General features: G+C 42.9%; 1 protein-coding gene across 2 annotated transcripts; it reads right to left on the reverse strand.

The window, feature by feature from the left end:
• Window positions 1–14,751: 14,751 nt before the first annotated feature.
• Window positions 14,752–20,005, reverse strand: LOC109906604 (acidic mammalian chitinase). Of its 2 annotated transcripts, XM_020504388.2 has the most exons (12): window positions 19,876–19,999; window positions 19,765–19,791; window positions 19,314–19,518; window positions 19,172–19,228; window positions 18,888–19,053; window positions 18,640–18,764; window positions 17,914–18,037; window positions 17,605–17,787; window positions 17,385–17,501; window positions 17,123–17,255; window positions 16,750–17,008; window positions 14,753–15,202 (listed from the first exon to the last, which is right to left on the reverse strand). In XM_020504388.2, the coding sequence occupies exons 1-11, from the start codon at window positions 19,898–19,900 to the stop codon at window positions 16,779–16,781; spliced, it is 1,392 nt and encodes a 463-aa protein (XP_020359977.1). In that variant the 5' UTR covers window positions 19,901–19,999; the 3' UTR covers window positions 14,753–15,202; window positions 16,750–16,778. The 2 variants fall into 2 exon arrangements, with proteins under 2 accessions (XP_020359978.1, XP_020359977.1); XM_020504389.2 differs by lacking the exon at window positions 16,750–17,008 and having other exon boundaries at window positions 14,752–15,202; window positions 19,876–20,005.
• Between the last annotated feature and the right edge of the window lie 4,874 nt (window positions 20,006–24,879).

Consider the following 24,879-nt stretch of genomic DNA (forward strand, 5'->3'; position numbering starts at 1 on the left):
ATTTACAATGACGGCCTACACCAGCCAAACACAGGGCCAATTGTGCACCGCCCGTGGGACTCCCAATAACAGCCGGTTGTGATACAGCCTGGATTTGTACCAGGGTGTCTGTAGTGATGCTGCTAGCACTGAGACGCAGTGCCTTAGACCGCTGAGCCATGTATTTATGTTATTCAATTACTTTCTATGGGGTATAGTAGTAAAGACCAAATTCAATATTCAATCAAAAAATTTAAAAAGAAAATTTAAGGGTCCAAAATTCAACATCAAATAGATGAATGATCCATGGTATGACCATCTTAAAACTGTTCCATATGTTGGCTTAGTACCTTGGATACTGATTCCTAAATGAACAGGAAATGATTACTTGGTGAGAATTTTTTTCATTATTGGATTTTTTTCCTAAAGTAAAGAAATAACATTTATATATCATCTCCATTACTTTCGTTTGAAAGATAAAACCTTTATCCGGGGGTGACTCACCTCTCCCTGTGAATCCATATCACCCACTAGGTCTGCCAAGATCACCTTGAAAGTGTCAAAGGATGTCTACTCTTTTGAAATGTTTTTTTTTTTACAAGCATTTGGGGAGTTACATTTCAATTTGAGTGGCACTGAAATATAATTTTCTTGGGTTTGAGTTATGAGTTCTCGGTATTCACCCTGGTGATGCACGCTCTTCATTTGGCCCTGCAGTGTCTCAAGAGACCATCCCCTCCCCTCTCCACCTGCTTCCCAGATCCTATCCTCTTTGAAGTAGGAGTAGCACCCCACTAATCTCCAACTCAGTGGGAACCCACATCAGTATCAATGGAATGCAGACAAACACTCAGGAATTCTGATTTTCCTCTCAGAAAGTGATATTCTAAGTTTTTTATGTAGCAGTAGAAAAAGTGATCAGAAACAACAGACAGACAGACAGACAGACAGACAGACAGACAGACGGACAGACAGACAGAGACGCCAGGAATCATGTGTTTATTCAGGTTCTATTCGCTCTTTCCCCAGAACGTGCTAAAGGCCTGACTCAGTGGCTGGTGACGTAGATAAAATAGTGGAGTTGAACGGTCCAGCGAGGTGAGAGCACTTGCATACCACACACCCCCGCAAGGTGGGGGCCCACAGAAATTAGGAATTAGAATACCTTCTTATGATGGGATAAAGGTCAGCCATTTCAATCAGGAAGTTGGTCAACCATGGATTGCCAGTGCTGTGATAAGATATTGTGTAAAATAATGAATTTGAATAATTTATCTGCACTGTATGTTTGTTCGATAGCCAGACAGTTTTAGAGGAATGATTCCAGAAATGTTACAAATGAACTGCCAGTATGCCAACATTCCATTCAAACAATACAGTCAATCTATAGCCATTACACTGGCTTAAATCAGTAGACGATAGGACTTAGACAAGTACTGATATTGTATCATATAATAGCACTAAAATAAGGTTTAGTACACTCAGTGTACAGTGTGTTTAGAGGCTAACAAATGTGTAGAAACCCCATATAAAATGATTATATGACAATATAGTAGGCAAACAATAATTATATTACACAATTTCTGAGATATCACATGCCTTTGTTTTATTTTCCTGCATAATTAAAATCAGGATTTTGATTCCACTGCCATTCATTCCAGTTAGACTGGTTTGGATTTCTCCCTGACCAATTTGACTGCCATTTTCACATTCATTCTGGAAATGTGAGGGTTTTTGACATAGCCCTTCTAGTAGTTTAATTGGATGTCCCCACTTCCACCCAGATAGGATATGAACACGTCATCAGCCATGTCATAAATGTTTAGAATTAAAGGAAATTAGCTGTGAAACTGCAGAATTTTCTCTCAACCTCATGACAAAATGTGGGATAGCAAGAGATTAGCTATAAAACTACCCATGTCCCTCTCAGCCCCATGGCAATATGTGTACAAATGCAGGAAATTAGCTTTAAAAATGTAAAATTATGTCAGCCTCTTTGCAAAATGTGTAGAATAGAATGAGATTAGCTATAAAACTGCACATTTTTCTCTCTGCTCATGTCAATATAAACTCAGCAAAAAGTAAACGTCCCTTTTTCAGGACCCTGTCTTTCAAAGATAATTTGTAAAAATCCAAATAACTTCACAGATCTTCATTGTAAAGGGTTTAAACACTGTTTCCCATGCTTGTTCAATGAACCATAAACAATTAATGAACATGCACCTATGGAACGGTCGTTAAGACACTAACAGCTTACACACGGTCGGCAATTACGGTCATAGTTATGAAACTTAGGACACTAAAGAGGCCTTTCTACTGACTCTGAAAAACACCAAAAGAAAGATGGCCAGGGTCCCTACTCATCTGCGTGAACGTGCCTTAGGCATGCTGTAAGGAGGCATGAGGACTGCAGATGTGGCCAGGGAAATAAATTGCAATGTCCGTACTGTGAGATGACTAAGACAGCGCTACAAGGAGACAGGACGGACAGCTGATCATCCTCGCAGTGGCAGACCACATGTAACAACACCTGCACAGGATTGGTACATCTGAACATCACACCTGCGGGACAGGTACAGGATGGCAACAACAACTGCGCGAGTTACACCAGGAACGCACAATCCCTCCATCAGTGCTCTGTCCACATAGGCTGAGAGAGGATGGACTGAGGGCTTGTAGGCATGTTGTAAGGCAGGTCCTCACCAGACATCACCGGCAACAACATCGCCTATGGGCACAAACCCACCGTCGCTGGACCAGACAGGACTGGTAAAAAGTGCTCTTCACTGACAAGTCGTGGTTTTATCTCACATGGGGTGATGGTCGGATTTGCGTTTATTGTCGAAGGAATGAGCCCGGTACTCTGGAGCGGGATCGAGGTGGAGGGTCCGTCATGGTTTGGGGCAGTGTGTCACAGCATCATCGGACTGAGCTTGTTGTCATTGCAGGCAATCTCAACGCTGTGCGTTACAGGGAAGACATCCTCCTCCCTTATGTGGTACCCTTCCTGCAGGCTCATCTTGACATGACCCTCCAGCATGACAATGCCACCAGCCATACTGCTCGTTCTTTGCGTGAATTCCTCCAAGACAGGAATGTCAGTGTTCTGCCAATCCCAGCGAAGAGCACGGATCTCAATCCCATTGAGCACTTCTGGGAACTGTTGGATCGGAGGGTGAGGGCTAGGGCCATTCCCTCCAGAAATGTCCGGGAACTTGCAGGTATCTTGGTGGAAGAGTGGGGTAACATCTCACAGCAAGAACTGGCAAATCTGGTGCAGTCCATGAGGTGCACTGCAGTACTCAATGCAGCTGGTGGCTACACCAGATATTGACTGTTACTTTTGTTTTTGACCCCCCCCCCCACATTATTCCATTCCTGTTAGTCTGTGGAACTTGTTCAGTTTATGTCTCAGTTGTTGAATCTTGTTATGTTCATACAAATATGTACACATGTTAAGTTTGCTGAAAATAAATGCAGCTGACATTGAGAGGATGTTTCTTTTCACGCTGAGTTTAGAATGTCAGGAAATTAGCTCTAAAACTGCCTCATGGCAAAATGTGTAGATTAGCATGAGATTAACTATGAAACTGCACATTTTTTATATTTGCCCCATGGTTAGCTGTTTCCCCAAGAAATAGAAAGCAAAAAACGGCCCTTTTTCAGACCTGGTGAAACTGTGGTATGCCACTGGGTGAGACCAGGTGAAACAAAGAGAGACAAGATCAATAAGAGTTGAGCTGAAGTGAGGGAAAGAACTGCAGCAAGGTAAATTAGACCTCCACAACTACCCAGTCAGCCAGCCAGCACATCCAATTAAAGTAGACAAGCACTCAGGGGCGTTAAGCACCCATTATTTTGAGGGGGCACGAAGTATGTAAGGATAGGGTGGAGACATAATCATTAGGCTTAATTCTATGTTAAAAAAAAAAAACTACATTTTTTCTGCATAGATCATTTAAGCATAGTGCTTTACCTGTACAATTGTCATTTTAATGAGGGTGTCATTCTGACTTTTGTAAATCACACATCTCAATATACTGCACTATCATGCCTAGGATATTACATCCAAATTACAACACAGTACATGGGATCGTACCACACATCATCAATACAGGCAGGCGCATATCATGGCACCAACATTATTCCACAAACATTATGATATTATCATAAGGTGCCAGATTACATTTAAACCACGTATTTGTCTGCATGTCTAAGAATACCTCTTGAGCTGTCTGTAGCCTCCTGACTGCTGGTTCTTTAAAACAAAACAAAAAAATATATATACTTCTCTGCATCGCTGCTAAAATCTGAGTAAAAGATTGAAAGGAATGTGAGTCTTATTCAGTACATTTAAGTCTAGCAACCTTGCCAGCAGGCATGCCAACTGAGATAGTTAGACAAGCTACTCTAACTTGATTGATGGTCTGAAATGGCTTGGTAGCTAGTTATGAGGTTAGGAAACCAATCTAGCTGGTGAATTAAAGGAAAGCTAAAGGAGAGCTGGAAGTCTGACAGTTTTCGGCCTACTCCGTTAGCAACCTTCATTGAATGGCTAGGTGGCTAGTATTACAGAGAAACAACAAAACGTTTTTGTTCTGTTTATTCATTTAGAAGGAATCAATAGGCTACATAGCTTTATCCATTTCATGTACAAACGTACATCCTGCGGGTCTTGTCCATAACTGGCACCTAAAATCAAATCAAAGCCTGTGTGTCTTTGCGCTGTGGTGCACCTTGGAAGGAACCACTTGCTAGGGAGACAAATAACCCCCATCCACAGGGTACGAGTAGTCACTGAATGGTTTGATGGGCATGAAAACAATGTAAACCATATGCCCTGGCCGTCTCAATCACTAAATCTCAACCCACCTGAACATTTATGGGAGAATCTGAAGCGGCGCCTGAGACAGTGTTTTGCACCACCATCCATCAACATCGTATCCCTCCGATAGAGTTCCAGACATTTGTAGAATCTACGCCAAGATACATTGAAGCTGTTCTGGCTCGTGGCGGCCCAAAGCTCTATTAAACCACTTTGTTGGTTTTTCCTTGAATTATGGCAGTAGCTGGAGTATATATTTATGAGGTTATTTTTGCTAGCTAGCTAGCTAGCTTCCTTCAGTTCAAAGGATGGGAGTGCCAAATTATGTAGACATGCCGAAATATGCAGGGTTTATTCCAGATTTACCCACACAATATGTTTAGGCAACAACAAATGAAGCTACTTCAAGCTAGGCAAAGCAGCGACACCTACGCTGACCCTGTCCATTAACAGGGACTGAAGTCAGGAATGGCTTCATGAGTCAACGATTTGAATGGATTTCAATAGATGGAAAGGAAGGCATGAATCCCAGGTTTTGATGCACTTTTAGGACATTTTTAGATTTAGAGACAAAAAAAACAACAGAATCATTGAGTAAAAACATGAAATGACAAAAAATTAGGATTTTAAAAATATATAATTACATTTTTTGATTTGGCTTTTCATAACACTTTTTTTATTAGATTATTACAGGGTAAGAACTGCCTACCCTGCCTACCCTGACTACCCTGCCTACCATGACAGCACGTCACTGGTGACAGTAGTGGCACTAAAACCAGATATCTGAACCCATAGAATTTCCACGATTCTATTCTATTTATTTTGAGCATTTGATGCATTTTTTCTGAAATCTCACCATGACTTGAATGTCTTTTTTACATGCTTGATGACTTGAAACATTTTTCTGTACACTTTTTGCATCTGCACAACTCGGCCTTCATGACTTGTGAAAAACACAAAACATTTAACCATTGGATTTTTTGTCTGCCTGACTTTTTTATGATATTTTACATGGCCTTAATAACTTGAACATAATTGTAATCCTTGGCAGTGGGGAAAAAACAACACTTCAGCATTTGATTACTTGTGACGGCCACATCTTGAGAAACACACAAACCAACGTCAGCTCTGTGCTCATTTGGTTGAGTTTTCAACTAACACGAATTCCATGTGAAATCAACAAAAAGATTCACCATGTCCATGGATTTACTATAGGTTAAAAGTTGGGTGAAAAAAATACTAAATGCCCTTTAAGCTGAGGACTTTTTGCAAATCCAATCAGTTTTCCACAATGATTCAACGTCATCACATAGATTTTGGGGATTGAAATTACATGGAAACAACATTGATTCAACCAGTTTTTGCTTAGTGGGTACTATCCATAGAGAGCTATAAAGTGGAGACTCATGAAAGGGAGTTCTGATTGGATTGTTAGTCATGAATCTGAAGTTATGTCAGCCGATTTGCTCGGACTCAGCTCAAGGTATCTCTGTTAACCAAATGACACCCTATTCCCTATATAGCGCACTGGAGAATAGGGTGCCATTTGGGACACATCCATAGTGAACCCTAGTGTATAGAAACTTGAAAGATACAGTAGAATATTTTTCTCTATTCATCTTGTCATGTAAACCTTGAGTTTGGTTTGCCCAACAATAAGAACGAGCAGTATGGCTGGTGGCATTGTCATGCTGGAGGGTCATGTCAGGATCAGCCTGCAGGAAGGGTACCTCATGAGGGAGCAGGATGTCTTCCCTGTAACGCACAGCGTTGAGATTGCCTGCAATGACAACAAGCTCAGTCCGATGATGCTGTGACACACCGCCCCAGTCCATGACGGACCCTCCACCTCCAAATCGATCCCACTCCAGAGTACAGGCCTCGGTGTAACGCTCATTCCTTCGACGATAAATGCGAATCCGACCATCACGTGGTCTGCCACTGCGAGGACGATCAGCTGTCCATCAAGTTTCCCCGTAGCGCTGTTTTAGGCGAATCACATTACGGACATTGTCATTTATTTCCCTGGCCTCCTTGCAGCATGCCTAAGGCACCTTCACGCAGATGAGCAGGGACCCTGGGCATCTTTCTTTTGGTGTTTTTCAGAGAAAGTAGAAAGGCCTCTTTAGTGTCCTAAGTTTTCATAACTGTGACCTTAATTGCCTACCGTCTGTAAGCTGTTAGTGTCTAAACGACCGTTCCGCAGGTGCATGTTCATTCATTGTTTATGGTTGATTGAACAAACATGGGAAACCGTGTTTAAACCCTTTACAAAGAAGATCTGTGAAGTTATTTGGATTTTTACGAATTATCTTTGAAAGACAGGGTCCTGAAAAGGGACGTTTCTTTCCTTGCTGAGTTTATGTTGATTCTCATCTTGTCTGGCTTTCTAACATATTGTATTGCGTTTGCTCATGTGCTCTATTGTTGACATGTCCCTCTGACTCACACAGACTGCTGTAAAGTGGATAGACCTCCTCTCACACAATACATGGTAGGGTCAGCTCACACTGAGCTGAGCCTACCTAAAGCAAAATCCTTCTAGTAGCCCAGACAGCTTGTCAAAAACATGTTTTTTAAAGTCTTTATTTCTAATGGAAATTGTTTTTATCTTCTAAAGATACACGGCGAGATGATCAAAGAGCCACTGTTTTGGTAGCACTTTTTATGGCAGATATGAAAAAAGTGCTTGCGTGTCACCCGCCACCACAATTAGAATTCCATTATTCAGCCTGTACTTTGATTCTTGTGAAATGTTCAATTATGAATCCCAGCTAATGAATAGCACTGAGAGATGTTATCTGGGAAGCGGCGGGTCCTGGGTCATTAGCCGATCCTAATCAAAAGGAAAACATACAGGTGCATTTTCGTCACGCCACTTGACTGTCTCTGGCTGCATTTTTATGCAACTCTCGTATTGTGCAAAATCCAGCGTCTTATGGAAGCATCCCATAGTGCAAATCTCTCTGATGCACTAATGTAGACTATTCATCACACACACGCACGCACACGCAAGCACAAACCACACACACACATGCACGCACGCAAGCACAAACCACACACACACACACACACACACACACACACCCCTGTTCAACTATATACAGTATTGACAGTATCGAATGAACACTTCAGGCAGAGCAGACAACTGCTTGCCTACTTATTATGGGGTTAATAACCACCATGGGGCGACGGTAGAGAAACATCTACATAGTAATTACCTCAATGCCTTGCATACATGTTCATTGTTGTGTGATTGATAATAAAAATGCTTGTTTGTTTGTATAATGTACATATTAATTCGAATAATTTGCAATTCTAAACATAATTTACGAAGCTTGTGACGTGTTCATATCCTATCTAGGGAGGGGGAGGTTAACCATAGACATCCTATTCATTAAGTGATAATGCCCGAGGCTATCACTTTTATACAACGGGTTACCAACATATTCAAATAACGATTGACATATTTTCCTTAAAAAAAACGTTATTTTGATTCATTTATTCATACTATTTCATTCTTCCACAAGATATAGTACCGACACAAATCTTGGGTTTCTACCCAGTCGTTCAGTCTTTTTGATCTGTATCTATGCATGAAACTGAGTTCTTCGTTCAAAATGTTCCATTGCCATACTGGCTGGCAACGTTCTTCTCCCTTGCTAGCTAGCTAGCCAACTACGGCTAATTTACAGTCACGTCAAACAGTGCAGTCAGAATAACAACAGTAGCCGCATTTGATTTTTGTTTAAACTCTTTTTCGCCTGTGACAGAAAATGTGCTCTCTTGTTGTTCAGAGGAGCTAGCCAACAACACATCTAACACAATCTTTTTAAAGTGAAGCTGGAAAGACTGCAAACTAGCTGCACTTTGTTTCGTTTGACCTTTTTTCAATTGAAATGTGTTTGTATATATCGATGAAAATGATTCCAACTGATTCATGATTTAGACTGGCTGAGAAACGCTGCCTGCCTTTCTGTCACATCCCGACACATTCATTACTATGGGACAGCAGGAGATGTCGGAGGCAAATGTCGGAGAAACATACAGCAAGTTTTATACAAATCTCCGCTGTTGAAAACTAAATGTTAATCTAAAAGAAATGTGAGATAATATCTAGATGCTTTTTATAGTGGAGATCACGTTTATCAAGTGCCTGGCTGGGCTGATGAGACAGTGGATTGCACAGTAAAATGGAACAGAGCATTTTAACATCATAGATTTAGCCGGTGTTAACTTGTAGGTTAGACAACGTCTGGAATGCGGTTTTAACCAATCAGCATTCAGGAGTAGACCCACCCGTTGTATAAATTGTCATAAACCCTCAATGTTCCATGATGGGGGTGAAAATGGCAGTCATATTTGTCAGGGAGAAACCCAAAGTCTAATTGGAATGAATGGCAGTAGAGGCATAATACATATGCAGTTATATGGGTTTTAAGGAAAAAAACATGTATAAATAGCCTCTAAAATATACATTGAGTGTACAACATTATGAACAACTGCTTTTTCCATGACATAGACTGACCAGGTGAGTCCAGCTGAAATCTATGATCCCTTATTTATGTCACTTGTTAAATCCACTTCAGTGTAGATGAAGGGGAGGAGACATGTTAAAGAAGTATTTTTAAGCATTATTAAGACAATTGAGACATGGATTGTGTATGTATGCCATTCAGAGGGTGAATGGGCAAGACAAAAGATCAACAAAAGATTTAAGTGCCTTTGAACGGGGTATGGTAGTAGGTGCCAAGCGCACCGGTTTGAGTGTGTGAAGAACTGCAACGCTGCTGGGGTTTTCATGCTCAACAGTATGTATCAAGAATGGTCCACCACCCAAAGGACATCCAGTCAACTTGACACAACTGTGGGAAACATTGGAGTCAACATGGTCCAGCATCCCTGTGGAATGCTTTCGACACCTTTTAGAGTCCTTGCCCCGACAAATTGAGTCTGTACTGAGGGCAAAAGGGGGTGCAACTCAATATTTGGAAGGTGTTCCTACTGTTTTGTACAGTCAATGTACATACATAACTGTTGCCTTTGTTCTTCCATCAATCAACTGAGAGCTCTGACTAGGTTATTGCCGCTCAAATTATGTTCCACTTCACCCACCTATACCCGCCATGACTGACACTGTCTGACCGCGGTGGTGAAATAAAATATAGACTTTTCTCCTACCCTCTGAAGACCATGAGAGATGTTGTATGGACACCTAACATAACATCTTTGTGTGCGATTCTTTGTTGAATCAAGGTTGTTTCCATGTCATTTCAATGAAATGACGCGGATACAACGTGGAATAAACGTTGAATTGACAACTGTGCCCAGTGGGGAACTTTGTTGTTGATCTAATGCAGAAAATAAAGCCATATGAGCCGCTATATCTCCCTCCACCTTGTTATATCTTAAGGCATATCTGAAAAAGCTGAAGAGAAATTACTTGGTTCAGACAACAACGGCTATTGATCGGCATGGACAGAAAGGACTCTTCATTTCCTTGATCAAAATAAATACTCCCTCTTCCTGAACTCATTCCCAGTTGTTTCTTGTCAGCTGACAAGGTAATGAATGATTGTCATGGATTGGTCAATCCGCTAGTGCAGTTCAATTTAGATGTTTTATGAGGATTTGTCAAACCGTATTTCTAAGGATGTCCACAAACCACAAATGATGTATTGTGAGTTATTCCTGAATGCTTTCTCATGACCTTGGATGTGAATGACTTTTAGATAGTTGCCATAGAGCTCCAGTCTACTGAAAGTACGTTGTTTGTTTTTGACCTGTTTTAGTGCGATAAAAAAAACTGGTACGTTTGTGTCATTTCAATTCAATCTATCCAACCTCTGAGTGAAAATGTGTAACGTTTGTGAGCGAGCGGTGTGCCATCTCCTTTCCAGTATAGTTTGTCACCACACACTGAAATATGCATATTCTTCTTATACACTAGCAAATTAACATGACATTTTTTAAAGAAAGTAAAATTCTTTAATTACCTCGGCCATAAATATAGATGGAGAATATCATTCACTTTCATGAACGTTTTCACAGTCCACGTCAATATTTCATCAAGACTCACACGTAGGCCTATAGGCTAAGGATGTATTAATTCAAACGAATGTTTAGATGGAAAAATATATCACCTCCATGCCAGATGGTGTATTACCTTTAACCTCTTGAGATTTAAACAACTGGGCACTAGGCTATTTTTTGTTGATTAAAACAAAAACTATAAGTCTGACACATAAGTCTGACATAGGGGCTGGATTCAGCTCGCTGCTGTGCTTCCAACAATCTATTAAACCATCCAGTGGGTGTAAGTGGTACTACACCACATAGTTTCAAAAGTGTGTCTGCTACATTTTCATTGGTTCAGAGAGGCTCATGTGATGTCAACAGCAATAGACGGACTTCCATGTGAGGCAACATTAAACTTGTCTCAACCAGGGCAATCCAAAAACATGTATTTTGTCTCTGTAGGACTTGTGGGTATGGTATATCTATTGTCCATGTCAGACAGAGGGGGCCAACAGTAGCGGTGCGTGGGTAAAATCACTGGGGAAGCCGATCCAGGAAAAAAAAGCCATATAACAACCTATGTGTTGTGATAAATGAGTTGTTTGCTCTATAACTTATGCCTTGCCACTGATATATAGGCCTAAGGCAGAGACAATAAGAACACACAGAGGCAGAATAAATTCAACCACACTTTTGTTTTATCACAAAACCCGGAGAGCAACATCTGTTCGGGGGAGTCCACAAAGCATATAGCATGTAACAAACAGTTACATGACCTACAACATGGTCAATCAAGTTCATGTTGACGACATTTCCGGACTACTAAACAACTATTGATTTATAACACCGGAGAGTTACATCAAGTTACAAAGAAAACAGGAGCTGCCTCTACTATCCCAGCACCATTTCAACTTCAACATCATTAAATCACCTATGCTTAGTCCAATCAATGTAAGCTAAATATCATGTGGCCGTCCATGGTACTGATTTCTGTATGTGTTATGTAGAAAAAGCATGTTGAGAAAAACAAGAAGAGAAATGCCAGTGCCATCTTCCTCTCGTTCATGTTGCCGAAACGTTCTATGACTTTGTCATACATTACACGCTTTTCGTTTTTGTTGTCCCTAGGCTACCTGGCTAAAATGCTTGCTCGCTAGCCAAACTTCCTTTCATGACAATGATTAGCCAGCTAGTTAACATTAGCCTACTACATCTAGCTACATATTGAACTTCCATCCTCTCAGGCCAGAGGCACAATGTATGAATTCATCGTAGAATCAGAATCGCCTTTATAGTAATTGGTCAGGACAAAGAATGAATCATCCTGACCGGTTGCATCACTGCCTGGTATGGCAACTGCTCGGCATCTGACCATAAGGCGCTACAGAGGGTAGTGCGAATGGCCCAGTACATCACTGGGGCCAAGCTTCCTGCCATCCAAGACCTATAGAATAGGCGGTGTCAGAGGAAAGCCTATAAAATTGTCAGAGACTCCAGTCACCCAAGTTATAGACCGTTTTCTTTGCTACCGCACGGCAAGCGGTACCAAGTCTAGGACCAAAAGGCTCCTCAACAGCTTCTACCCCCAAGCCATAAGACAAACAATTTACATTGACCCCCCCTCCTTTTTGTACACTGCTCAGTCCCTCCAGGATTCTGCGATTCTGGGAACGCATAATGCAATGCAAAATCAACCAATCAGCGCATATTATTCGACAGCTCGCAATTTTGACCAATCCCCGCACATTAAGTGCATAAAAAGGTCCAATCATAATCTGATACGTAATTTTGCCGAATTACTCCACTGTTACTGTGAAAAAGGGCCCAATCCAACCACAAGTTTTTCTCCCTGGCCTGTCAGCGTATTCACGTGCGAAGATGGGTGATGGGTGATTGTTGATGGCCGACAGGCAGTACAATGAACAGAAATCAATCTCATTTGGCAACAAAAATAACAGCTAAAGACCAAGCGAAACAGTTTCCAAATGTTTCTGGAAACAAGAGAAAGTCGACAATCAACAGTCACTTGGAATCAGCAAAGCATATGAGAATGTCAGAACAGTTCCCACAGCAGCAGCAGCTCTCCTGAAGTGGTACCACTGAAGTGGTAGCAGGGAAGACTGTGGCAAGCGCTGAAGAAATCAAGGTGAGTGGCGTTTTAATCAAACTTTTACTCCGCTAACCTTGGCTTTAGTAGGGTGGTCGGCACTCTGTTCTCCCTAGTCTGTCTATGGAGAGAGCTTTTCAAAGCACTGAGTGCAATTTATCAGCTTTGCCGTTTTATACTCTGTAAAACTTCATACGGATCCCGAAAGCAACATCTTTCTGGATTTTTTTTTTTTGAAATAGTAATACTGTTTTAAAAGTTCATATCAACCACTAAACTCAATTTTTATGTTGTCTGTTCTTTAAATCGCAATCTCAAGTATTTTGAAGACAATTTATGCGAAAGAAATGTCAATCATCAAATTGAAAGCGATTGATCAGCTTTGAATCTTTGTTTTTTTGAGAGAGAGAGAGAGAGAGAGAGAGTGTGTGAGTTGGAGGTGTATCTCGTGTTGATAGCAAACCCCAAGCCTGATGGTGAGGAGAGGTGTGTGTGAGTGAATGTGTGAGTGGATTATGACAGAGCTGTTTGTTCAGGAAAATAAACAGAATTGAGAACTTTAGATGCCATGCTTAAAATCGTCCTAAAACTGAGCACATATGACTTTGTATTGCTTTATATGAAATTACCATGAAAAAACACATTGCAAAATGTATTGCAGAATTTCAGAAAAGCTGCCACAAAATCAAGCGTTTTTAGCTGCAGAAATCACAATTTTTTCCGCGAAATCCATGAGGGACTGACTGCTGCTATTGTGCATTATCTATGCATAGTCACTTCACCCCCACCTACATGTACAAATAACCTCAACTAGCCTGTACCCCCATACACTGACTCCGTACTGGTGCTCCCTGTATATAGCCTCGTTATTATTGTTAGTGCTACTTTTAATTTTTGTTTACTTGGTAAATATTTTCTTAACTCTTCTTGAACTGCACTGTTGGCTAAAGGGCTTGTAAGTGAGCATTTCACGGTAAAGTCGACACTTGTTGTATTCGGCACATGTTGCAAATAAAGTTGGATTTGGATGACAAATGTGAGTGAAAAACAAACGTTGAAAAAGTCAATTGCCTAGAGAAGTTCTTAGATTACTGTGTGTCTGTCATTCGAAATTAAACAACGTGACAAACCATGTTTGTGGGCATGCCTCATCTAGCTAGCGGGGTGATATCTGCATTCGCTATGAATGCTGGACTTTGTTCCACTATGAACAGATAAATACACAGGAAGTCGAAACTTCCCGATTCTACCAGTGAAATGAAAATGTGCTCGTTCTAGCTTTTGGTTTGGATAATGTTAATGTTTACGACAAAAACGTAATGTGGTTAATATAGTAAGGACTATATGCTGTGGCAGAGCCATGGTGAAATTCCCCTTTAACTTGTATTTTTTCATTTGGTACATGGGAATTTAACAGCAAAAGTTATTTTTATGTGCACTAAGTCATCGCAGCCTTTTATCCAGAAAAAGTATGTTTGATGGAAACACATCTGGTGGAAGAATGTGCAAACTGTTTTATTCAGAGTCTTGAATATTTGGATGAAAATCTATTGCAAATAGGATGGAAACCTAGCTCGTGAGATGACATAGACAGTAAATAAAATAATAACAGGATATTTACTTTGTATGATTAATATAGCATGTGTGTTTGGAAGATATACTGTATATAGTTTCATTCATAAAAATGTGAAAATTGCCCCTCAGTGCTGTACATAGAGGAGAGTGGGGTAAATTGAGCAAAAGGGTTAGTTGAGCCACCCCGTGTTTCTAGGAAACCATTGTTAGGTTCTGAACAGAGTATAAACTCAAACGGACGACTAGAAAAAGCTCAAACCACGTTTATTCAACAAACTGGGTGCTTCAGCTGCAAGCACACTTTGCACATGATCAAACAGGCATTTATATGTAAAAATGAGGTTAGGGGTGTAACTTCTCCAAACTGCTATCTGTTGCCCAATACTGCCTAAATGTTGCGCTGTTGCTCTTTATCCGATCACTACTCCATGATGTTTACAAGCGACCTTCTGTTCACATTAGTGAACAGACTTTGGTTATAGTCTCTGTTCCCCTTTTCTCTCACAGTAACTTTCCATAAACAAAACTCTTCCTAACCCTTCAGTTATCAATAACATATACATTCATTATCCACGTGACATAATTGATAAGGCCTTATATAGTTACAGGAATAAGTATATTCAAGTTAGAACTCCATACACAGAATTAATCATGTGACCAAATATATAGGACAAGCCGAGGTCATCATTTCATGGAGTCTGTGAAGGAAAGAAACCACATGGAAAGAATGGTTAGCAAGTTAGGTACAAAAAACAGATTTTCACAAAGTCAAATTAATTTATTGTGTTATAGGTTTCATGCTCGTATCTAAACCAAAGTAGATAGTTTAAAATGTGTTTTGTACATCAGTTAAGCTACAATGTGAGGTCCTAAACCTACAGTATATACAAAGGTATGTGGACACCCTTCAAATTAGTGGATTCAGCTATTTCAGCCACACCCGTTGCTGACAGGTGTATAAAAGTGAGCACACGACCATGCAATCTCTATAAACAAACATTGGCGGTAGAATGGCTTACTGAAGAGCTCAGTGACTTTCAATGTGGCACCGTCATAGGATGCCACCTTTCCAACAAGTCAGTTTGTCAAATTTCTGCCCTGCTAGAGCTGCCCCGGTGAACTGTAAGTGCTGTTATTGTGAAGTGGAAACCTCTAGGAGCAACAACGGCTCAGCCGCGAAGTGGTAGGCCACACAAGCTCACAAAATGGGACCGCTGAGTGCTGAAGCGAGTAGCGCGTAAAAATCATCTTTCTACGGTTGCAACACTCACTACCGAGTTCCAAACTGCCTCTGGAACAACGTCAGCACAATAACTGTTAGTCGGGAGCGTCATGAAATGGGTTTCCATGGCCGAGCAGCCGCACACAAGCCTGAGATCACCATGCGCAATGCCAAGTCTCGGCTGGAGTGGGGTAAAGCTCGCCGCCAGTAGACTCTGGAGCAGTGGAAACATGTTCCCTGGAAAGATGAATCACGCTTCACCATCTAGCAGTCCGTCGAACGAATATGGGTTTGACCGATACCAGGAGAACGCTACCTGCCCCAATGTATAGTGCCAACTGTAAAGTTTGGTGGAGGAGGAATAATGGTCTGGGGCATTCATGGTTCGGGCTAGGCCCCTTAGTTCCAGTGAATGTCCCCGTACACAAAGGGAGGTCCATACAGAAATGGTTTGTTGAGATTGGTGTGGAAGAACTTGACTTGCCTGCACAGAGCCCTGATCTCAACCCCATCGAACACCTTTGCGATGAATTGGAACGCTGACTATGAGAAAGGCCTAATCACCCAATGATGTCCCAAATGTATAAAAAAAACTGCCAAATCGGTGCCCAAAAACACCGATTTCATATTGCTTTGAAAACGGCCCTAATTAATCGGCCATTCCGATTAATCGGTCGACCTCTACTCAAGGTAGTGACCTATGTGCACAACCTTAAAACAAGCAGTGATCTAGCCCCCCTTGAGGTTCTTGAGAAAGCAACCAAGGAAGTAAGAAGTTCATTTGAGCAGCAGCAAGGAATGAAAAAATTGACTGTGACACTGAAAAGGTACTTTGACAAAAAAGAAAACGAACATGTACATTTTACAAAAGAGAGGCTATGGTAAAGTATGTCTACATACATTCTGATTATTTCCAGCGATACACAAGATCCTGAAATATATGTAGATATCTTTGTTAGGAAGAGTATTATATTTCCCTTGACGTAGTGATGCTGAATGTTTTTAAAAAATGGTTCAACATACCCAACTCTCCCATAGGTCAAATAACAGTCCTAGGGCCAGTTGCAGCATTTGCAGCTATCACTGAAGACGAGGCCAGCGGGGCAGCTCTGGATCCAGGTGATGCCGTTAGCACAGTTATAGAAAGAGCTCGGGGAATCTGCTTTGACATACAGCCCACCAGCCCTGCCTGCACAGAAACTACCACTGGCCTTAGTTGTGGCCTTGACTGTGGGTGGTTCCCCTGGTTTTGGGGTGTGTGTAGGTGGCAGGGGAGGTCGTTCTGGGTGAAAAGACAATTTAATATGTCTATTCAGAATAGCACTCGACCACAAAAAAAAAACATTGACATGTTTGTATATATTTGGACAAGTAAGAAAGTTTAAACGTGATTTACCGATGTTGAGGAGTTTTTGAAGATGGCTGATCAGGGAATAGTTGCCCTGTCCACATGACTGTCCAGCAAAGTCATCCAGGTCCAGATTCCAAACCATAGCCCCTCCAAAGCCATTTTCCTTTAGGTAGCCGACCTTAGGAAGGGAGAGCATAAGAAAATAACAGGAGTATGTCTTTGAGTCTTTTGCAATTTCTTAGCTTAGTTGAAAAATAGATGTATGGTCCAACATTTTGGAATATAACCCAGGAATACTGCTGCATACCTTTGTGTCATAGCTCTCCCTATTGTCAAATCCTACCCACTGATTTCCTTTAGAGGCATAGGGAACCTTTTGATCCTCAATCCACTGGAAACTGGCTCCTTGGAGGAAAGTACAGATCTGGAAACATGAGGGGCAACAGGTTACCTCAATCGAAAAGTTAACTATCAATTTGATACCTTTCACATAAGTTCACATAAAATACGCAATTAAGCCTTGCTACCTCATAATAAGACCAGAAACCAGCTTCCCTGGTGAAAGGTCCAGCTGCAGCAGCACCGTTGGCTGACGCTCCGACCCCACTATCTACAGAGGCGAGCTGGAACGAACGTCCATACGTAGCAAATCCCATCATCAGCTTCTCAACAGGGGCTCCCTGATCTCGCCAGTATTTCATGGCAAAATCCTGCCAGAGAGATTGCATGAATGTATACAGTACTTTCTTTACACTCACATTTGACGGGCTTTATTTAACATGTAGACTAGAAGTGTGATTTATGGCGTTTTATTCGTTGGTAAGCCCCTTTCTCACTGTGTTCAAGTAGATATGGTCTCCTGTGTCATGGGATCCCTGGTAGAGAGGGCTGTTGTGTCCTGTGAAGGTCTCCCAGGATCCATGGAAGTCATAGGTCATCACGCTAATGAAGTCCAGGTATCTAAAGACAGAAAGGTCATTTCCATATGATTTCAGCTTTAAAATTATATCAAACTCAACAGTTTCTGTTTTTTAGTGATAAAGACATGAATGTCTCATGGTAGGGTGGGGTATGCAAAAGTGGTCAACTTTGAGCACCTCTAGCTCCTAAATGTTTTGGCATTCAGGTCCAAAGTCACTTTCTGACCACTTCCACCATGGGCAAACACGAATGAAAGGTTTTGTTCAAATCAAAAGAGGTGCAGTCAAAAAGTGATTGAAATTATATGGAATGACCCAGAAGACAAGTTTAATTAATACACATCCATTAATCCAAATGGGATCCTGTTCACTGTATTATGGTTTTCTAAAATGTGACTTTTTTTTTTCTTTTTTTTTTTACCTTTATTTAACCAGGCAAGTCAGTTAAGAACACATTCTTATTTTCAATGACGGCCTGGGAACAGTGGGTTAACTGCCTGTTCAGGGGCAGAACGACAGATTTGTACCTTGTCGGCTCGGGGGTTTGAACTCGCAACCTTCCGGTTACTAGTCCAATGCTCTAACCACTAGCCTACGCTGCCGCCCCACTACAGTGGTTATAATGTTAAAATCCATATTTACTTAGCAATTTCTGCAATTTCATAGCCAGAATCAATGGTCCCTTTCCCAGCAGCCACAGCAGCAGTAAGCAGCAGCCTGGGGCGGCTGACTGCCTTGCCCTCAGCCTCAAAGGCCTCGAGGAGCTCCTACAAAAAACAACAGATGTCTTTTTACTCATATGGCATTACATGTATCCCTAAATAAAAGTCTAGTAGCATTGTTTTCCAAAACTAGCTACACCCCGGCTCAACCATAACCCTAACCATCACCTTGCACAACAGTGTGAATCTCTGCTTGTCCTCTGGAGGGCTTCCCCGTGCTCCAGGGTACTCCCAGTCCAGGTCCAGCCCGTCAAAACTATGCCTCCGAAGGAAACTGATCGAAGACTGGATGAACTTCAGCCGATTGTCAGGTGATGAAACCATGATACTGAACCTAGGGAGAATTAGGGATGCTCAAACAAGTTGACATTACTAAATTGAAAAGATATTATCAATCCTTCAAAAATATACTACCTTTTACCTATGTACATATAAGAAATGAGATATCTCACTGTGGTGTGCCAAACTTCCATCCACCGACAGCCAAAAGTGTTTTGAGCCGAGGATTTCTGTTAGATGACAAAAATACAATTACTATTGTCAGTAAATAATTACACCTGAACATCTCAGAATGTCTTGGTAAAAGATGCAAACCTGTCTTTAAGTCCATTGAAGGAACTGTAGAGGGTCTCATCATTCCACTCATAGGTGGCAAGCTCATTGGCAGGGTTGATAATGGAGAAGGCGTAGATCAGGTGAGTACACAGGTGAGGGTCAACATTAGCTGGCAGGAACTTCCCAGTTCCAGGTCTGTACTGGGACCAGTTGGTAAAGTAGCAGACCAGTTGGGAGGTCGAGCCTTAGACAGGAACAGAATGTCTATCATATATGGTTTTTGCAGAGTCACAGTCAGAATTTCCCAGGGTGACACAACTTCATGGTAGCATCATTCTTATAAATCACCATTTTTAGATGACTGATACAAACAAACATAATTCTCTTGATGAATACTGAGTGACAAGTCAAGTTTTTTTTTTAATCATAAAATGTTGATGTAATAATGTGTGGGAAATGTCATAATGTTTTTTTTAAAGTGGAAACTCACCCAAGTGGCACAGGGCGAAGCACAGACCTTCAAAAGCACATATTTAGAGTCAATAAAAATAAGATTTTCACACCAACAGAATATATGTGAACATATTAAGAATGTTTTTACCTGCAAGTAAAGTGAGCTTGCTCATTCTGCCTGCTTCTCTGCTAGATAGGTCAGGGGGCTTATTTATGTCCGTCTTAAAAAGAGGAAGAAGAAAAATGCGAAATGACAACCGTGATTTTTTGTTCCGCTCTCTATGACTAATTATTAACCCGGGTAAAACATCTGACTTTCCCAGAAACAGTTCTGTCATTGTATTGGAAATATTTGTACAGTGGCTTGTGAAAGTATTCACCCCACTTGGCATATTTCCTATTTTGTTGCATACAACCTGGAATTAAAATATATCTTGGGTGGGTTTGTATCATTTGATTTACACAACATGCCTACCACTTTGAAGATGCAACATATTTTTTATTGTGAAACAAACAAGAAATAAGACACAAAAACTGAAAACGTAAGCGTGCATAACTATTCACCCCCCCCCCCCCAAAAAAAAATGTCAATACCTTGTGGAGCCACCTTTTGCCGCAATTACAGCTGCAAGTCTCTTGGGGTATGTCTCTATAAGCCTGGCACATCTAGCCACTGGGATTCTTGCCCATTCTTCAAGGCAAAACTGCTCCAGCTCCTTCAAGTTGGATGAGCTCTGCTGGTGTACAGTAATCTATCATTCATACCACAGATTCTCTATTACCAGAATGCTAGCAGAATTAGCACAGGTAATAGCAAATTTCCATGTAGGCTACTAGCTAAATATGCTAAAGAGCGCAAACTGTAATAAACAAATTGCAAATACAGGTAATCCAGGTCATAAAGTTATACATATATAGGATAGGAACTACTGAATGTCATTTAGCTAGTAGCCTACATGGAAATGTGCTATTACCTGTGCTAATTCTGCTAGCATTCTGGTTATAGACACCCATTGGGCTTTTTCACATTTTTTAGCGCACCATTATGTACTAAGCAGTAATTGTCGCTATTAGTTACTCTTCTGCCATTTCTCCATTATTATTTGGAGTGTCATCACCAGTTACAGAAAGTATTTCAATACCAAAACATAACATTTAAATCAAGTAAGCCTAACCAACATGATTGTAATACAGTCATCAGCAATGTTCCTTCCAAGTTGTGCAGTAGCCCCGAGACTGCCCCCATGCAGAAGAAATATCAGCCCACGGAGAGAAGCACGAGAATGAACTTCACCCAACTTTCTAGAGTTTTCCCTGTTAATACTATCAACATTTGTTTGGCAATAGTGATCGAGTCAACGCAATATGTGTTACGGCCTTCTTCCGTCGAAGGAGAGTCGGACCAAAATGCAGCGTGGTTAGTTCATACATCTTTAATGAAGACAAAAACGAACAAATACAAAAACAACAAACGGAAAATGTGAAAACCCATACAGCCTGTCTGGTGAATACAAACACACTGAGACAGGAACAATCACCCACAAACACACAGTGAAACCCAGGCTACCTAAATATGGTTCCCAATCAGAGACAACGAGAATCACCTGACTCTGATTGAGAACCTCAGGCAGCCATAGACTATGCTAGACACCCCTACTCAGCCACAATCCCAATACCTACTAAAACCCCCAATACAACACAAAATAACCCCATGTCACACCCTGGCCTGACCAAATAAATAATTAAACACAAAATACTAAGACCAGGGCGTGACAGAACCCCCCCCCCCAAGGTGCGGACTCCCGGCCGCACACTAAAACCCATAGGGGAGGGTCTGGGTGGGCGTCTGTCCACGGTGGCGGCTCCGGCTCGGGACGTGGACCCCACTCCAACCAAGTCTTAGTCCCCCTGTAACGCGTCCTTTCATTGGCGACCCTCGCCGCCGACCTAGGCCTAATAACCCTCACCAAGGACCCCACTGGATTGAGGGGCAGCTCGGGACTGAGGTAGAAGCTCGGGACTGAGGGGAAGCTCGGGACTGAGGGGAAGCTCGGGACTGAGGGGAAGCTCGGGACTGAGGGATAGCTCGGGACTGAGGGATAGCTCGGGACTGAGGGGAAGCTCGGCACTGAGGGGAAGCTCAGCACTGAGAGGATGCCTAGTACCGAGAGGAAGCCCAGTACTGAGAGGAAACTCAGGCAGGTAGTAGACTCTGGCAGATCCTGGCTAGCTGGTGGTTCTGGCAGATCCTGGCTGACTGGCAGATCCTGGCTGACTGGCAGATCTGGAAGATCATGGCTGACTGGCGGATCTTGGCTGACTGGTGGATCCTGGCTGACTGGCGGATCTGGCTGCTCCATGCAGACTGGCAGCTCTGGCTGCTCCATGCAGACTGGCAGCTCTGGCTGCTCCATGCAGACTGGCAGCTCTGGCTGCTCCATGCAGACTGGCAGCTCTGGCTGCTCCATGCAGGCTGACAGCTCTGGCTGCTCCATGCAGATTGGCAGCTCAGGCTGCTCCATGCAGGCTGGCAGCTCTGGCTGCGCTGAAAAGGCAGGAGACTCCAGCAGCGCTGTAGAGGAGGAAGGCTCTGGCTGCGCTGAACAGGCGGGTGGCTCCGGCAGCGCTGTAGAGGAGGAAGGCTCTGGCTGCGCTGAACAGGCGGGAGGCTCCGGCAGCGCTGTAGAGAAGGAAGGCTCTGGCTGCGCTGAACAGGCGGGAGGCTCCGGCAGCGCTGTAGAGGAGGAAGGCTCTGGCTGCGCTGAACAGGCAGGAGGCTCCGGCAGCGCTAAACAGGCGAGGCGCACTGAAGGCCTTGTGCGTGGTGCTGGCACTGGGTAGAGGACATGCACAGGAAGCCTGGTGCGGGGAGCTGCCACCGGAGGACTGGTGTGTGGAGGTGGCACTGTATGGACCGGACCATGAAGGTGTACTGGAGAGCCTGAGAGCAGGACTGGCACAGGACGTGCAAGGCTAGGTAGGTACACAGGAGGCCTAGTGCGTGAGGCTGGCACACTCTTCACCAGCCGACTAACTCGCACCTCAGGACGAGTATGGAGCGCTGACCCAGGTGCCATCAAATCCCCGACACGCTCCGTCGGACGAATATCATACCTAAAGCACCAAACTAGCAACTCCCTCATAACTCTCTCCTCCACTTTCCCCATTAACTACTTCACAGTCTCTGCTTCACTCACCTCCAACACCGGCTCTGGTTCTGGTCTCCTCCTTGGCTCCTCACGATAAACAGGGGGAGTTGGCTCTGGTCTGAACCCTGACTCTGCCACACTCTCCCTGAGCCCCCCCCCCCCCAATACATTTTTGGGGCGGACTCTCGGGCTTCCATCCGCGTCGCCGTGCTGCCTCTTCATACCAGCGCCTCTCCGTTTCACCGCCTCCAGTTCTTCTTTGGGGCGTCGATATTCACCAGGCTGTGCCCAGGGTCCCTTTCCGTCCAATATTTCCTCCCACGTCCAGAAGTCCTTCGATCGCTGCTCCTCACGATAAACGGGGGGAGTTGGCTCAGGTCTGAACCCTGACTCTGCCACACTCTCCCTGAGCCCCCCCCCCCCAATACATTTTTGGGGCTGACTTTCGGGTTTCCTTGCCAACCGTGTTCCCTCGTATCGTCGGCTCCTCTCTCCGGGTGCCTCTGTTCTCCTAAGTGCCTCCACCTGTTCCCATGGGAGGCGATCTCTTCCAGCCAGTATCTCCTCCCAAGTGTAACAACCTTTGCCATCCAAAACGTCTTCCCATGTCCATTCCTCCTTTCGCTGTTTCTGCTGTCGCTGCCTGTCACCACGCTGCTTGGTCCGTGTGTGGTGGGTGATTCTGTTACGGCCTTCTTCCGTCGAAGGAGAGTCGGACCAAAATGCAGCGTGGTTAGTTCGATACAATCTTTAATGAAGACAAAAACGAACAAATACAAAAACAACAAACGGAAAATGTGAAAACCCATACAGCCTGTCTGGTGAATACAAACACACTGAGACAGGAACAATCACCCACCAACACACAGTGAAAACCAGGCTACCTAAATATGGTTCCCAATCAGAGACAACGAGAATCACCTGACTCTGATTGAGAACCTCAGGCAGCCATAGACTATGCTAGACACCCTTACTCAGCCACAATCCCAATACCTACTAAAACCCCCAATACCACAACACAACACAAAATAACCCCATGTCACACCCTGGCCTGACCAAATAAATAATTAAACACAAAATACTAAGACCATGGCGTGACAATATGAGCCACTTTCAATGCAACATACCGAAGCAAAACTAACTATGCAAGTATAAACACCATAGGACCACGCAGCCGTCATACCGCTCAGGAAGGAGACGCGTCCTGTCTCCCAGAGATGAATGTACTTCGGTGCAAAAAGTGCAAATCAATCCCAGAACAACAGCAAAGGACCTTGTGAAGATGCTGGAGGAACAAAAGTATCTATATTCACAGTAAAACGAGTCCTATATCGGCATAATCTGAAAGGCCGCTCAGCAAGGAAAAAGCCACTGCTCCATAACCACCATAAAAAAGTCAGACTACGGTTTACAACTGCACATGGGGACAAAGATCGTACTTTTTGGAGAAATGTCCTCTGGTCTGATGAAACAAAAAATTTAACTGTTTGGCTAAAATGACCATCGTTATGTTTGGAAGAAAAATGGGGACACTTGCAAGCCGAAGAACACCATCCCAACCGTGAAGCACGGAGGTGGCAGCATCATGTGGTAGGGGTGCTTTGCAGTAGAAGGGACTGGTGCACTTCACAAAATAGAAGGCATCATGAGAAGGAAAATTATGTGGATATATTGAAGCAACATCTCAAGACATCAGTCAGGAAGTTAAAGCTTGGTCGCAAATGGGTCTTCCAAATGGACAATGACCCCAAGCATACTTCTTTTTCAAGACCTCTGCAATCCACCCTGGCATGCTGTAAATTAACTTCTGGGCCACATCCTGAATGATAGCAGCCCATTCTTGCATAATCAATGCTTGGAGTTGTGGGTTTTTGTTTGTCCACCCGCATCTTGAGGATTGACCACAAGTTCACAGTGGGATTAAGGTCTGGGGAGTTTTCTGGCCATGGACCCAAAATATCGATGTTTTGTTCCCCGAGCCACTTAGTTATCACTTTTTCCTC

The sequence above is a fragment of the Oncorhynchus kisutch genome, linkage group LG16 (assembly GCF_002021735.2).
Source record: "Oncorhynchus kisutch isolate 150728-3 linkage group LG16, Okis_V2, whole genome shotgun sequence".
Taxonomy (NCBI): Eukaryota; Metazoa; Chordata; class Actinopteri; order Salmoniformes; family Salmonidae; genus Oncorhynchus; species Oncorhynchus kisutch.